This window comes from Phasianus colchicus, chromosome 2, assembly GCF_987193195.1.
Source record: "Phasianus colchicus chromosome 2, bPhaCol1.hap1.1, whole genome shotgun sequence".
Lineage (NCBI taxonomy): Eukaryota > Metazoa > Chordata > Aves > Galliformes > Phasianidae > Phasianus > Phasianus colchicus.
In genome coordinates, this window is record NC_143437.1 from 31,405,622 (window position 1) to 31,419,290 (window position 13,669).

Genomic DNA, 13,669 nt, shown 5'->3' on the forward strand with positions numbered 1-13,669 from the left:
AAAGTATTTATACTGGAAATGAATTGCACAGAAGCCAAATACAATTTTCTTTCCTATTTTAAGAGGATTACATAGACTGTGATCTTCCTATGACTGCCAAAAAAGTGCGAAGTTCTTGGACAGGTATCGAACATAAAGTAATAATACTCTCTTTCTCTTGTATTAAGTCAGTAAGAAAATCACACTGTGGTACTACATGCTTGATAAGCAAGACTAGAAAGCTAAGTTAAAAAGGATTAGAGAAATTCACAAGAAATTAAGCCCATCAGCAACTACTAGAAATTATTCCAAATAATGGGATTCCTGCTCAAAATTTCAAGTACTGATTGGCATGTGTTCTCAGTTTACAATGGGAGAAAAATATTTTACATATATCTTTTTCAGATATTGTATTCATCTCGTGATATTTCAGCATATGCTTAGGGAGATCATTACATTTTTTCAGGCAAATATGAATATTGTTTCTTAATAAGCCAACTTCATATTGGAAGCAATTGACAAGAACCTAAGAAACCTCTTAACTGCTGGTGGCAGAAAATTATTAAAAGATTAAGAATGGGAATCTGAATTGCAGCATTTGCCTTTCAGTTCTCTCACTTCCCTCAGTCAGGGCATAAAAAGTTGACTCAACCATCACAAAAAAACCCACACTCAAATCCTCAGCTCTGGAAACCAGAAATGTTGGAGACATCCAGAAACAGATGAAAAGCTGGTTGTGAAATCTGTACCAATTCCAGCACCTGCCAGAGGCACAAGGGATTGGGAAGCATGCAGGAGCTCCTTGCTTCTGTGAGTGCCAGACCAGTGACTGTTCCCTTCAGGCAACAAACACATGCAGCACCAACTTACTTGGTCAACTGATTTAAACAAAGTCTTCTCACACTTGTCTCTTGCCTGGTGAGCCATAGCAAAAGTGCAACCTTTCATGTAAATCAGCAGTTAGATTCAGTGACAGCAGAATTTCAAAGATAAGCCATAATTCTGCAGAGCGTGAGAATCAAAGATCAAATTCATCTAATCGCTCTGAATTGCTCTGAGAAGCTGGCTTGGTCTTTGAAACAGAACAGCCAGAAACCGCAAAGAACCAGAAGAAAGACACAACTAAGTTGTTTGGGCTGTTAGAATTATACAAAATGGAATTATATTTATCTAAAATATGCAGTTCTTCTTTGTCAAAAGAGTGAATTCAGAAAAGGAAAAACAATTTAGCAATACAGGTACTGGTTTTTACTGAACAGAACAGGAAAAAGACTGCTGGTCTTACTGTTGTCCAAGATCCATGGCCCAACCCGTCTGGGACAGATAATAGGACAATAATACCAGGTCTGACAAAGCAAAACTGGCATGTAACTATGGACTATACCAGAATCATCAAGGAAAAATGCAGCTACCAATTGGACTGGGTTCACACAAAATCTGTATTTATTACTGGCTTTTTAAAAAGGCAGTAATAAAGGGAAGTACCAAGAGACTGGTCTACGGTTACTGAAACAAGCTGTCATTTATGACTTGGCTGCATAACTTTCCTTAAGAAGTCCCCTGAACTCTGGACAGCGCACAGAACAAGCCTGTATGGCTTTATATGGCAAGCCTCACGCAGCCAGATAGCATCACTGCAGAGAAGGGATATTTGGACACTTTTCCATTTGTTTGCTAATGGCTCTGTCAGACTGCAGGAGTGTTTGACAAGAACTGTCAAGTGTGGAGTTTCTTGGAAAAGGGTAGAAGACCTTGAAACCTGGCAAGACGGCTCCAGGGCATTCATTTATAATTTCAAATCATCTTCAGCATACCAGCTTACCTCTAAAACTCATGTTAATGGAAAGATTAACTGTTGTACAATCACCGTGTGCCAAAGCATTCTCTACATACGTAGTGCCAACAGATAATGCCAGTCAAAAACCTTCAGCTATCTTAGGCTTGCAGTACACAGTAGAATTCTCACTACAAATAACAACTAAGTCTTTTGCCTTCTTAATCTTATACTTTCTGACAGAACCCAAAAAGGCTTCTCTACTAACCAGTTAGTCTCTGACAGACAATCCACTGAGGAATCCTTACTCAATGGATAAAGGGGCACAGCAGTGCATAGAAGAAACCTGGGATATTTCTGGTAAAAAATACCATCTGGTTTAATCCTCCTCAATCCTGCCCTTTACAGAATGGGCATGTTTAATGGGCATGTTTAAAGAGCTTCCAAGGATGCTCCTGCTTGCAGACTGACAGCAGGAAACATAAAGTCCTCACTGAAGAAAGAAATTTGAAATTTGAAGCTCTTAGTCCTCTTTCCAAAAAAAGTATGAAACCCACCAACTTGTTTGTGTCATGGAAAAAAAAGTTCTAGTAAGTAACATAATAAATTAGAACATATACATAGTAAAGACAAATGTACATCAAGCAGATGGTATGTTCTCAGTCCGGACAATGGCATAATGGCTGTGATAATGAGAACAGTTACCTCAGTCGGTTGGTATAGGTATCTACACAGGTCTTCATTTTAGCCAACAAGGTCCCAACAGAAGCTTGTGACTCCAACTGCTCTTCTTCCTCTTCACTATTTTCTCCAGACAGAGGAAGCAGTAATGGCACCATTGACGTGCAAGATGCAATAGCACGGAGTAATTCTAACAGGGCTCGGTAGAGAGGGACGTGTCGGGCCATATCCAAAACTAGGAGGAAAAACAATTTACATTTATTACTAAAACTACTATATAAAACTAATTAAAATGTTAATGACAGTTATGTAACATGGTATTTTGTAACAGCCATTTAAAATGTTTTATGTTTTAATTGACTTGTCCAGAATAAATTGGGAAGATACCTAGAAAACAAAGGTTAGCAAAAGACACAAGATGACAAAAGAAAAAGTGCTGATGAGTACACAGTAGATTACCACACAAACAATTTTTTTCTGGAAGCTTATTACACAAACCTGGATCATGGTGTATGCTGGCAGAGATGGCAAACGAACATCTACATCGGGGAGAAATTCTAACCTTTTACTCCAAGGCAAAGTGAAAAGCTATATAATGCAACACTGTAGCATTTGGCATTCTAATAGCATAAGCATTAATAAAGAAAGACTTAAATATCATCCATTTTTATCTATAGTTACCTTCTCCTTTGGGAAAATTTGTCTGCATTACTGCAGGAATATTTATAGTCATGAAATAAATGAATTTATCTGCTCAGAGGTCTAGCTTTTCTCCTTTCCACGTTAACATCATCTTTAAAAACAATTATGCATTCTTCAGAGCATGCACTATTTGAAAAGGATGCATACTTTATCTGCACACTTGTGAACTACAAACCTGTAAGGATGAATAAGAATATATACTAGAAGGCAAATTTCACTGTCCTAGTGTTGCTCAGAATGATGGAAGTAACTGAGGCAATACATAGGTATCAGCTCTTCTAAGTAGGAAAGACATGCAGAGACACTCATGATTCTAATGGATTCTCTAGCACCACATTGTTTATTTTTCTTTTCCACTTGCCTGGACAAATATGCAATGGATGTCATTTCAACTGACTTTATATCATTAATAGAAATCCTGAAAATGTAGCAATACTCAGATACTTTAACACAGCTGCTTCCTCTGTCCCCAGGACATACTATTTTTAACCTAACTGCAGAAAAAAAGCCATTGCTCTAGTTCAAAGTGTTTACAAATGACTGAGTTTGATAAAATACATTTCTGCTTTTTCCAACACACACACACAAAAATTAACTGACAACTTGCATTAGGACAGAATGAAGCACAGAATAACTCTTTAATGTTTCATTTAGCACCTCACCCTCCAAGCTAAAGCATATCACAAACTTTCATGTCCCATTAGCAATCTTTTAGCACTAAATGCAGCATGATGGGTCAGGATAAATAGCCAACTAAAATTCAACGAGCGAGTTTATCCAAGTTTTCAGCTGGACTTCTCTCTTCTTTGATCATGAGTTTACTATTTGTATTTTGAAACTGCTGAAACACCCCAAACACTTGACTGGGCAAAAATTTCTTTAGTTGAACAGAAGGAAGATTTACTGAAACAAAGCATTAATTTGTCAGGTCTGGTATCACAGCTCTGAAAATACCCTGTGCTTAAATATATCATTGAAATCAAACCCCAATGTATTTAAACACTGGCATTTGAAAAGATCACCTTCCTATTTGCCATAATATATATAAAAAATACACATTCATTCCTTTGCTCTCTCACTTTATTCACTACAGCCTACTCTGTAGTGAATAAAGACTGCCCCACTGAAAAATCCCTCAAATGTGTAAAATGCTCACTAAAGCAACAAGAACAGGTCTGAGGTGAAGAGGTCTGTGTGAAGGGCTGATGCATCTGGGCTCTTGGAGAAAAAGCATGAGGGGAAAACAAAGAGATGAGATAAAACGCCCTGGTCTATCCCTCCTCAAAGTCCACCTCCAGCCTGCAGTGCTAAAACCATATAAACAACAGCAGTCTGCTATGAGACAGCTGGGGGAAGGACAAACCCCAACCCTTTGATAACCACAGCAGTTCACTCCTGGAAAGCTTTGCTCTTTCTTTAATTTAACCAACACATTTTCACAAGGCCAGAAAACATCATTTCAAATCCTCAGTGCCTGTTTGCCCTCTCCTCCTTGGCTGGATGGAGAGTTACGTTCAAATTCACTGCTGTGAGAGAAACTGAGCTGACATTAACTTTAACATAGAAATGTCTTCTAGGAAGAAAGGGCAGAATTTATGTTTTTATCAGATTCAACTAACTTATACTGCTTTGCAATTGTTCCCTTGTGAAACAAATGAAAACATTTGCTTGGTTTCAATTTAAACACTGTACTTTTAGGGAACAACTACCATTTTTTGCTTTTATTTTTTACTTTCATGTTTATCACTGTTTTTAAAATATTGCCTTCTAGACTCTTCTATCTCAATTCCTTGTTATCATTGAATCTTACACTACTTTTGTTCATTATACTTAGTAAAGATTATGATCTGTGCAAGTATGCTTGTCCAAAATACCAGAAAAGAATTCCCTGTCGGCCCCAGTGTAAAACCAAACAGAGAGGAAAATTTTCTCTCTTGAGAACTGGATATCTGGGTAAGTATAAAACTTGCTGTAAAAAGCTCAAAATTGAAAAACTGCTGTTTATTATATTTATTGGGCAGTTCTTCTATTCCTTGTGCCTTTATTTTCACTTGAAAGAAGATGCCAAACTGACTGCAGCATCTGTTTTCTGAAATAAGAGTACTCAAGCATTTTAACAATCCCGACATTTACTTATAATTAGGAGTTCCCAATTGGATTATGCTCCATTTTTAAGTCACCATGCTTAAGCCCTCTAGGAGTACACAATGCTTCTCTGTGAAGGAGTCACTGGCCCAGCCCTGCCGCTGTGTCCACCCTCTGCTGCCTGGACCAGCAACATGCACTCATGTGGCCACAGAATCTCCCAGGAGTGACACAGAGCACAGCGGAGCCTCTATGGTCAGCCTGGAGCACCGAGGCTCCAGCATCATCTTCACTGTTCCTTGAGTTTGCAACATACTAAGTTAGCTGGGATCTGTAAGATATATCTTTCCTTTAGATATCATTAACTATGTAGATGGGAGAGTACTTCAGAAATATACATTATATGGCTCTTTAAAAAAAAAAAAGGAAGTCATTTAGATCCTGTATTTAAGTCCTTTAAGGGAACCAAAATTAAAAGGAATCAAATTTTCTCCGCGTAGTATTGCGGAGAAAAATATACAGTCTGAAAATTAAGAAATCCTATTTCCACCGAATAGAAGCAATGGCACCTTTAGGCTTCCATCCTTACGTACCTATACCTCTCTGTCCATAATCACAGCAATTTGGCTTTTAAGCAAACATAAACACCAGTGAAGAACAAGTGTTACAAGTAAGCCACTGCTGAAGCATGCTGTACCTTGGGAAATCATGGAACTTTTCTTCTGTCTTACTGAATTGGGCAATGCAAGTTTACAGTAACATTTTATTGACGTTTAATACAGCATCTTCTTGTGTTGGATTTTCTTTTCTACACATCAGGAAATAAAAAGAAGTAGTTTTGCTCATAGAGATGCTATAATTTGAATAGTATTAGTACTTCTTACATATATCAGAATTATTTTTATATGGGTACTTCAGTTGTATAAGGTGGCACAAACAGCATTTCAGTTACATGGGCACATACATGAGCACACCAAACAGCAAATACGCTGCATTCCTAAGAAAATGAAAACAGGAGATTGAAATTCTTGGCTTTGTAATAAATGACAGATGGATACATTACCCAGGATTCTCTGCTATTCCAGCAACAAAAATATTATCCAATAATCACAAATATCTATTAGTCTCCTGCTGCAGTATTTGCAATTTTGAAAGGCAAAGAAGCCTAAAAACAGGTCAAAAATGACAATTCATAAAACCAAGCTTCCCTCGTACCTCAGCAGTGAGCAGTTCTGCCTGGGGGCTGGCGGAGAGATGAAGAAACTGAAGTGATTTTAAGTCTCCACTGTCAGAAAGTACTGAGCATCTGTCTTTGGAAAATGCCCATCTTTCACAAATACCAAAAGGTTGTGAGATATGAAAGCACCTACCACATCGTTGAAGAGTTCTAAACACAAGCCAGTCATTCCTGGAAAATAACTGATTTAGGTTCAGAACTGTGTGTAATGTTAAGAGATTTGGATTGCTTTCCACATCTATTTATGCATCACTGATACAGCTCTACTTCTTAAGAGGACCTAAGTCTACCCATATGCAATTACAATCTCAATAAATGAAAAAGCACATGAGGACAGGTAGCTTCACAGGATCAAGGTATTGCCTCAAATTATGTAAGTATCTGTAACAAGATAATGGCTCTGTGACTCTAATGCATTTGCTTGCTTTTAATATTATACAATATTCAAACAAAGAATAGCCAGGCCTAATGGCCCATTAAATAGATAATACTGAGCAGCAATAAATTTTTCTGCAATTCACTTAACAACCTCAATACAACTTAACAGGGTATGAGTAAGATTATAAAGCTTATTTCCATTGTAATGGACATTTAAAACATAATACAAAGAATAAACATATTTACTTTACAATAAAATAAATGATTAGTATAGTATATGCACTATATTAAAAATGTTCACACTTTACAGTAGATTGAAGAAATAGAGAAGAATAATTTCTAAGAAAATGATGACAACTTGTGCTTTAATAGGGATCTAATGTGAAGGTATTCCCACTGTGATTCTGACTATGACTAAAATAGGAATTTCTACCCCAAAGTGCTTGTAAATGTAATGTACAACAAGGCAAAACAGACACCTGTGGAACAACCACCAACTGAAAAAAAGAAAAACCAACCCTCCAAACCGGTTTTAAGTGCATCACATTGCCAGATGTACACACTCCTGGCTTCTTTAGTACAAGGAAAGTATGCCACTGCTGAAGGAAACAAGGTTGTGCTGGCAGCACTGGGACCAGGCACTCTTTCCAACTTCCTGCAGCTCCCACAGCAGCCATGAGATACACAGCCATGTTTAAAAGGAAATAACAGAAAGGAAAAGGGCATTCTGTACAGAATGCAGACTAGAAAGAAGAAACATGAGGTTAAACTTAAAATTCATGCAAAAAGTATGGCTTGCATTTAATAGACCAAGAGAGGAGAAAAAACAGATTAAAACTTGAACAAAATGACTTTTATAATCCATGATAAATTTGAATTCTGATTTTACAGTAACATTCTCATCTCCCATGCCAAGAACTTTGCTTCTTGCATGGGGCAGTTTCCAGAGACCCAAGAGCCTTCTCTGTGTCTCATTTCCTCATTTGATTCGGATTTACTTTTCCCCTATTAGACTTCACATCTTCTTAGAAAGACAAAAAGTATTTGTTCTTTACCTTTCCATACTCTGCCTCCATTTCAACTAATATGAAAGAAAAGTACCAATATTTACACGGAACAACTCTATTACAACTCTTCTATTTACATCAGGCATAAAGGCTCAAGGTTTACTACAGTGCATTCAAATCTCCCTGGCAAAAACAAACCAGCAAAAAAACCTAATTACCAACAAAACCAAACAACCCAACCACAGAAGAACACTTCTGCACTCCAAGGAACAGATTTTTTTTTTAAAAAAACAGCATCAAAGTTTAAAAGACACTGGTCTCCTCAATTTAAAAAGACAAAGTAAATAATGTTATTATCATTTCTCTTATTAAAAATCCTCTAAGCTCAATGTTAAGATCATAACTGCAGTACAACACACATCTGTCACTGATGTATTTTTTTTTAACCTTCACATCACTTAGAGATTCTCTCAACTTTATACCACTCCTGAAATATGCCTTATAATTACTAAGGGTGCACTTAGCAGGTTTTTCACAAACCTAAAATGCATAGCTGTGTTTAAATTACGTTTTTCAGGATCTCCTTCTCCTATTAAAGATTTTCAGCAGCAAAAAAAAATGCTATTCCTCAAAAAAGCCACACAAAAAACCACTGATTTTCTATTTTCAGTTAAAACCTTCATACAGCCTTGCAACCACAGACACTGCCAGACATCCATGTCAGACACGGTGCTTCCAGGAGGGCCCCACTTCCTTTTCCTACAGATTTTACAAGTGCAGGCGCTCCTCAGCCCCCTTTATCGCATCTTTTCAAACATATGATCTATGAATGCAGTCCATGCTGCAGGCAATAGTGTCAGTTCCAAATACGTCATGCTCTGCTGCCTCTTGATTTTCTGTTTCACAATCAACCCAGGGCAAGCCTCTTTTATAATAGGCCTAATTAGCACCCTATGTTCAGTTACATTTTGACAGAAAAAAAGATTGCCTGCAGAATATTTCAAAATCAGATATCTTAAAGGAAACATTAACCTTAGGGCAAAAATAAAAGCTTTCTAAACGTTGTCATCTTGTAATCATCTAATTACTCTGACTTTTTCTTTGCTTTTCCATATATAAGAGTGGCATAAACATTTTCATGGTACCATTTTTGATCATCAGGAAAAAAAAAAAAAGAGAGCATCAGAAGAGATGAGTCCCTTTGCAGCAGGAGGAGGGGGATAAGCCTCATGCTGGAAGCTTGCTTCCAGCTCAGGAGTTACAAACCCTGTATCAGAGCAGAGTGAAACAACGCAGTAATGATAGGTCTCCTAACATGTGCAGGCTCCAAGTTCATGACAATGATTATTACTCAGATTCAGCCTTCTTCAAAGCACCTTGTTCCTATGCTGTCAGTAGCAGCAGTCAAAAAAGAAAAAAAGAAAAAAAAGAAAAAAAAGAAAATAGACCAAATATGAGAAAATTGAAAGAAATTACAAATTACTTATTGAAATGGCATTCAAATAGTAGTATGGCTTCAACAGATGTGCATTTCTCCATTGTCTCAAGAAGACAGCACAGAACTGGAAAAGGGATAAAAAGCAACTGAAAAACTGAAGCTACAGCATGAGAGCTGCTGTACTACCTCAAATGAAACAAATGAAGACCTTGCAGCCCCAGAGACTAAAGAAGCAAATGATAAAGTTTTTCGAAGTTATCAGTGGTAAAGAAAACGTGAACAGGACTGATCTGTACATCAAAAGAACTTGGCATGCCATGAGAAGCCTGCAAGTTGTAAAAGAACATCAGGATGTGTTACACAACACTTCACAGTTAGGCTTTGGAAGAGCTTAGCAATAAATGCTGGGGCAGAAATATTATTACAGGTTCAGAAGTAATTGGGTAAATTCATGTAAGAATGTAAGAAAGGGCACTAAGGACTCATAAATGAGGTGACACAAGCCCTGGCCACACAACAGCATTAGTAGCACAGCAGTTACAGGTCAGCTCCGTTGCTATGCTCTCCCATAGGCAACTGCTACTGCCCACTATTGGTGATAAAAGTAACAGGCTGACAAGCATGGTCTGCCCCAGCATCGCAGTGCTCGCTTACTTGCCTGCTCTAGGAAACTAGAAAAAAATAACAGGTTAACTGCTGCAAGAAAGGGAAGTTGTGCATTTCAACTCCAAGAAGGAAGATGCACTGTTCAAGCTAGTCGGTCTGTCACCTGGAGTCTGGGCAGGAATGCCACTCAGAGGGCAGCCCACTGCTCTTAAGGAGTTCTGCTTCATTTATTCTTAAAGCATATTTGATTTTGGTGAAGATAGATTTTTTCAGGAAGGTTTTATTTAAAAGTGAAATTGAATAACATTATTCACTTAAAAAACTTGTTATGAGTACATCAGTGAACCTAGAAAACAAAGCTTTGCCAGGAAAGCACGAGGCACTGTTGCACGAAGCCAGTATGTACAGCTGAGCAAACACAACTGACAATTTCCTGTTTTGAAAGGGCAAGATATGGCAGACATACAAGGGATACACAACAGATATGAAAGACATACAAGGGAAGCAGCTTTGTAAGCATGATTACTAGAGCCACGTGTGGTTCACAACATTGGAAATAGTGCTATTTCCATGCCACACTCATGTCCCTGGGAACAGAATCCACGAAAGACACCGTTCTCTGCTATTAATTAATACTGCAAATAATCTTGAACAGGGAGTCAGGTAATAAAGAGAAGTTTCTTGGAGGCAACAAGAACCATCAAATAAGAATAATTAATGAAAACTAAAAATGAAAACTGTCATATTCACTTTTTTTCGTCTTTTTCGGGTTGTGTTTAAATGGTCCAGCAAGTATCAGAGTAGAAGGGATTTAACCAGAGTACTGCACAGAGGAAATTCCTACTGCCAATGAATCCAGTGCCACTGCACTTCCAAAAATCTCCTCTCCCAAAGGTCCACACATTTCCCCCAGTACCAATTCTTTAAAACAATAAAACATGCAGAAAAGTAAGTAAATGATAGAACTATAATCAAATGATGTTTGCATCCAAACCTAGAAAACAAGTAGAAGGAAGCATCAAGGTAAAGTTACAGAATCGACATAAAATGATACAAACTCAGATAAAGCAGGGAAATACAGGGAAGATAGAAGAAAAGTTTTATACAAAAGACATTCAGAGAATGCATGAGAATTAGGTGTTTATACCCAGACAGAGGATGAAAAAAGTTTCATTATTAATATGAAGGCTGCTCCAAAAGTAATGCCTTCTATGTTATTACATTGGCCTATGACATCAGAGGCTGCTGGTGGTGGTGTGGCTGTAGAGGTTGAACCTTCCCACCAATATTCAGTTACATTTTGTTGCCAAGTGACAGATGGCAGCAGAGGGACAGTCAGACATGGATGTACATATCAAGTACAGGTGTGTCTGAATGTCTCCGTGTGAGAGAAATGGTGCCCACTGACATTCATCAATGCTTGCTGAAAGTTTACAGAGACCAAACAGTGGATGTGAGCAGTGAGATGGTGGCTCATGTTTCAACAGTGGTGACAGCAATACGGAAGACGCACTACGTCCTAAACGGCCAGGCACAGTTTTTGTACTGTGAAATGAAGACTGTCTCAATCAGCTCAGCTATTCAAACTGGTAGACTATGACCTGGGAACTGTGTACAGAATTGAATATCACAGAATCACAGAATGGCCAAGGTTGGAAGGGACCTCAAGGATCATAAACCTCCAATCCCCCTGCCACATGCAGGGCCACCAACCTCCCCACATTTAATACTAGACCTTGAACACCTCCAGGGACGGGGCATCCACAACCTCTCTGGGCAGCCTGTTCCAGCACCTCACCACTCTCTCTGTAAAGAACTTCCCCCTGACATCCAACCTAAATCTCCTCTCCCTCAACTTAAAACCATTTCCTCTTGTGCTGCAGTTATCTACCCTTTCAAAGAGTTGATTCCTCTCCTGTTTGTAGGCTCCCTTTAGGTGTTGAAAGGCTGCAGTGAGGTCACCCTGCAGCCTTCTTTTCTCCAGGCTAGTATCACTTCCAATGAATTGCAAATGATAGTGGCAACACTGGAATATTGCAAAGTTTGCACTGGGTGTGTCCCACAAATGTTCACATAGGAACAGAAAGCACATCATATCCAAGTTTGTTAAGACCTACTTATAATGCTGAAGGTGACAGTTTCTTGGCTCCTATCGTTACCAGTGATGAGACATGGTGTCACCACTAGGAGCTGAAGGCAAATCAGCAGTCGATGGAGTGGCAACAAGCAAATTCCCCATCAAAGTAGTTCAAGTCACAGCCCTCAGCAGGTAAAGTGATGTGCAATGTTGTGTCAGATAGGAAAGGACTGATCCTTCCAGATTTCCTGAAACCCGGTCAAACCATCAACTCTGACTGCTGCATCATAGCAGCAGTGGCTTAGCTGAAGTCTCAAACTTCCAGAATCAGATGAGAGAAGATGACAACCTTTATCTTCCAACATAGTAATGCCAAGCCCCATACCAGCTTGCACACTGTGGAGCATGATGCCCATTTTGGCTTAACTGTCCTACCACACCCATTTTAAGTCGAAATTTGGCATCTCCTGACTTCCACCTGTTTGGGCTGGTGAAAGATGGATTCCATGGGCAACATTTTCCTAGCAATGACACTGCCACAAGCAGCTGTGAAAGTGGGTCAGCTTTGCTGGGGCAGATTTTGGTAAGGGCAGCATGCATTCTCTTGTCTACGGCTGGCAAAAACGCATGGCTATTGGTGGTGACCGTGTTGAAAAAGAATGAGTTGTGGCTGTGAACATGCTCTATCAAAATACTATTATTGTGTTCTTTGTATCTGTTGTAGTTCCATGGAAATAAATAGGTAGCATTACTTCTCTTTGCCATGGCATTTAATACGAAAAGAAAAGAAAACTTCTATTTGAAGTAGGTTTAATGAAATCAATTTAATATTAGTTGTAAGCTAAGAATGTCAAATTAATCATCCCCTTAACTAAGAAAGTAAGAAAAATATTCTCCTTAAGAGGAATTCCATGATTTAAATGGTCTGTGGACAAAAGTGTTATCAAAAAATAAAATCAAATAAAATCAGGTGCAAGCTTGCCTGTCGCTCCATGTTAAGTGTGCTTACTTTTGAATCTGACCAAATTCTTAGCTTAACACAGCAACTCTATTTGTTGGCCCATTCCTTTGTTGCACACTCACATTGGCATGCTGTAAGTGTATTATTAGAAATCAGCATACATATTTACCCCCTTTTGAATTCCTAATTCATAAAGTATAATTGAAGCTAATTCTCAAGTGCAGGCACTCCACAGAGATTAAAGGTATCACTGCTCTACAAACACAAAGCAGGATTTTTAAGGAAGTTAATCTGGCTTTCATCATCTCAGCATTGGGAGAGGGAACAATGATTTCACTATTTTTGGCAGGAGGAGTGGGCAAGCAGCCACCTTGAAATGGTCCTCAGCAAGTCATGTTACCCCTTCCAGCCCATAAAACAGTCACTAGTATTTTAAGGCAAGATGGGAATTGAAAATAAGATGGAAATCTGCCATTTCATAGCACATGCTGCAGAAATCAACGTGGAAATTCAAAATTAGATAATGAAGGATTACTTTCTTTTTTTTTTTTAAACCATTACTTCAGTAGATGGAAGAAGGCCAGGACTTAGGCTTTTACTTCTAACTCCACACTATCAGCAAAGGACACTCACATTACTATTTGAGTGAATGGACATGCTTTCACTGTGCTTCAGGGCAAACTTTCCATTTGTGAGCATACCTACAATATCACACCCTCAAGTGACAGAAAGAAGACTATTTTA

The 13,669-nt window shown here is 38.5% G+C and overlaps 1 protein-coding gene across 10 annotated transcripts in view; it reads right to left on the reverse strand.

Annotated features, from left to right (window-relative positions):
• BIRC6 (baculoviral IAP repeat containing 6) overlaps positions 1–13,669 on the reverse strand; it is a 177,033-nt gene that overhangs the window by 26,308 nt on the left and 137,056 nt on the right. For all 10 annotated transcript variants that reach the window (XM_090135247.1, XM_090135246.1, XM_090135244.1 and 7 more), the window contains exon 66: positions 2,459–2,669. In XM_090135247.1, coding sequence (XP_089991373.1) covers positions 2,459–2,669 — 211 coding nt within the window. The remainder of the gene's footprint in view (positions 1–2,458; positions 2,670–13,669) is intronic.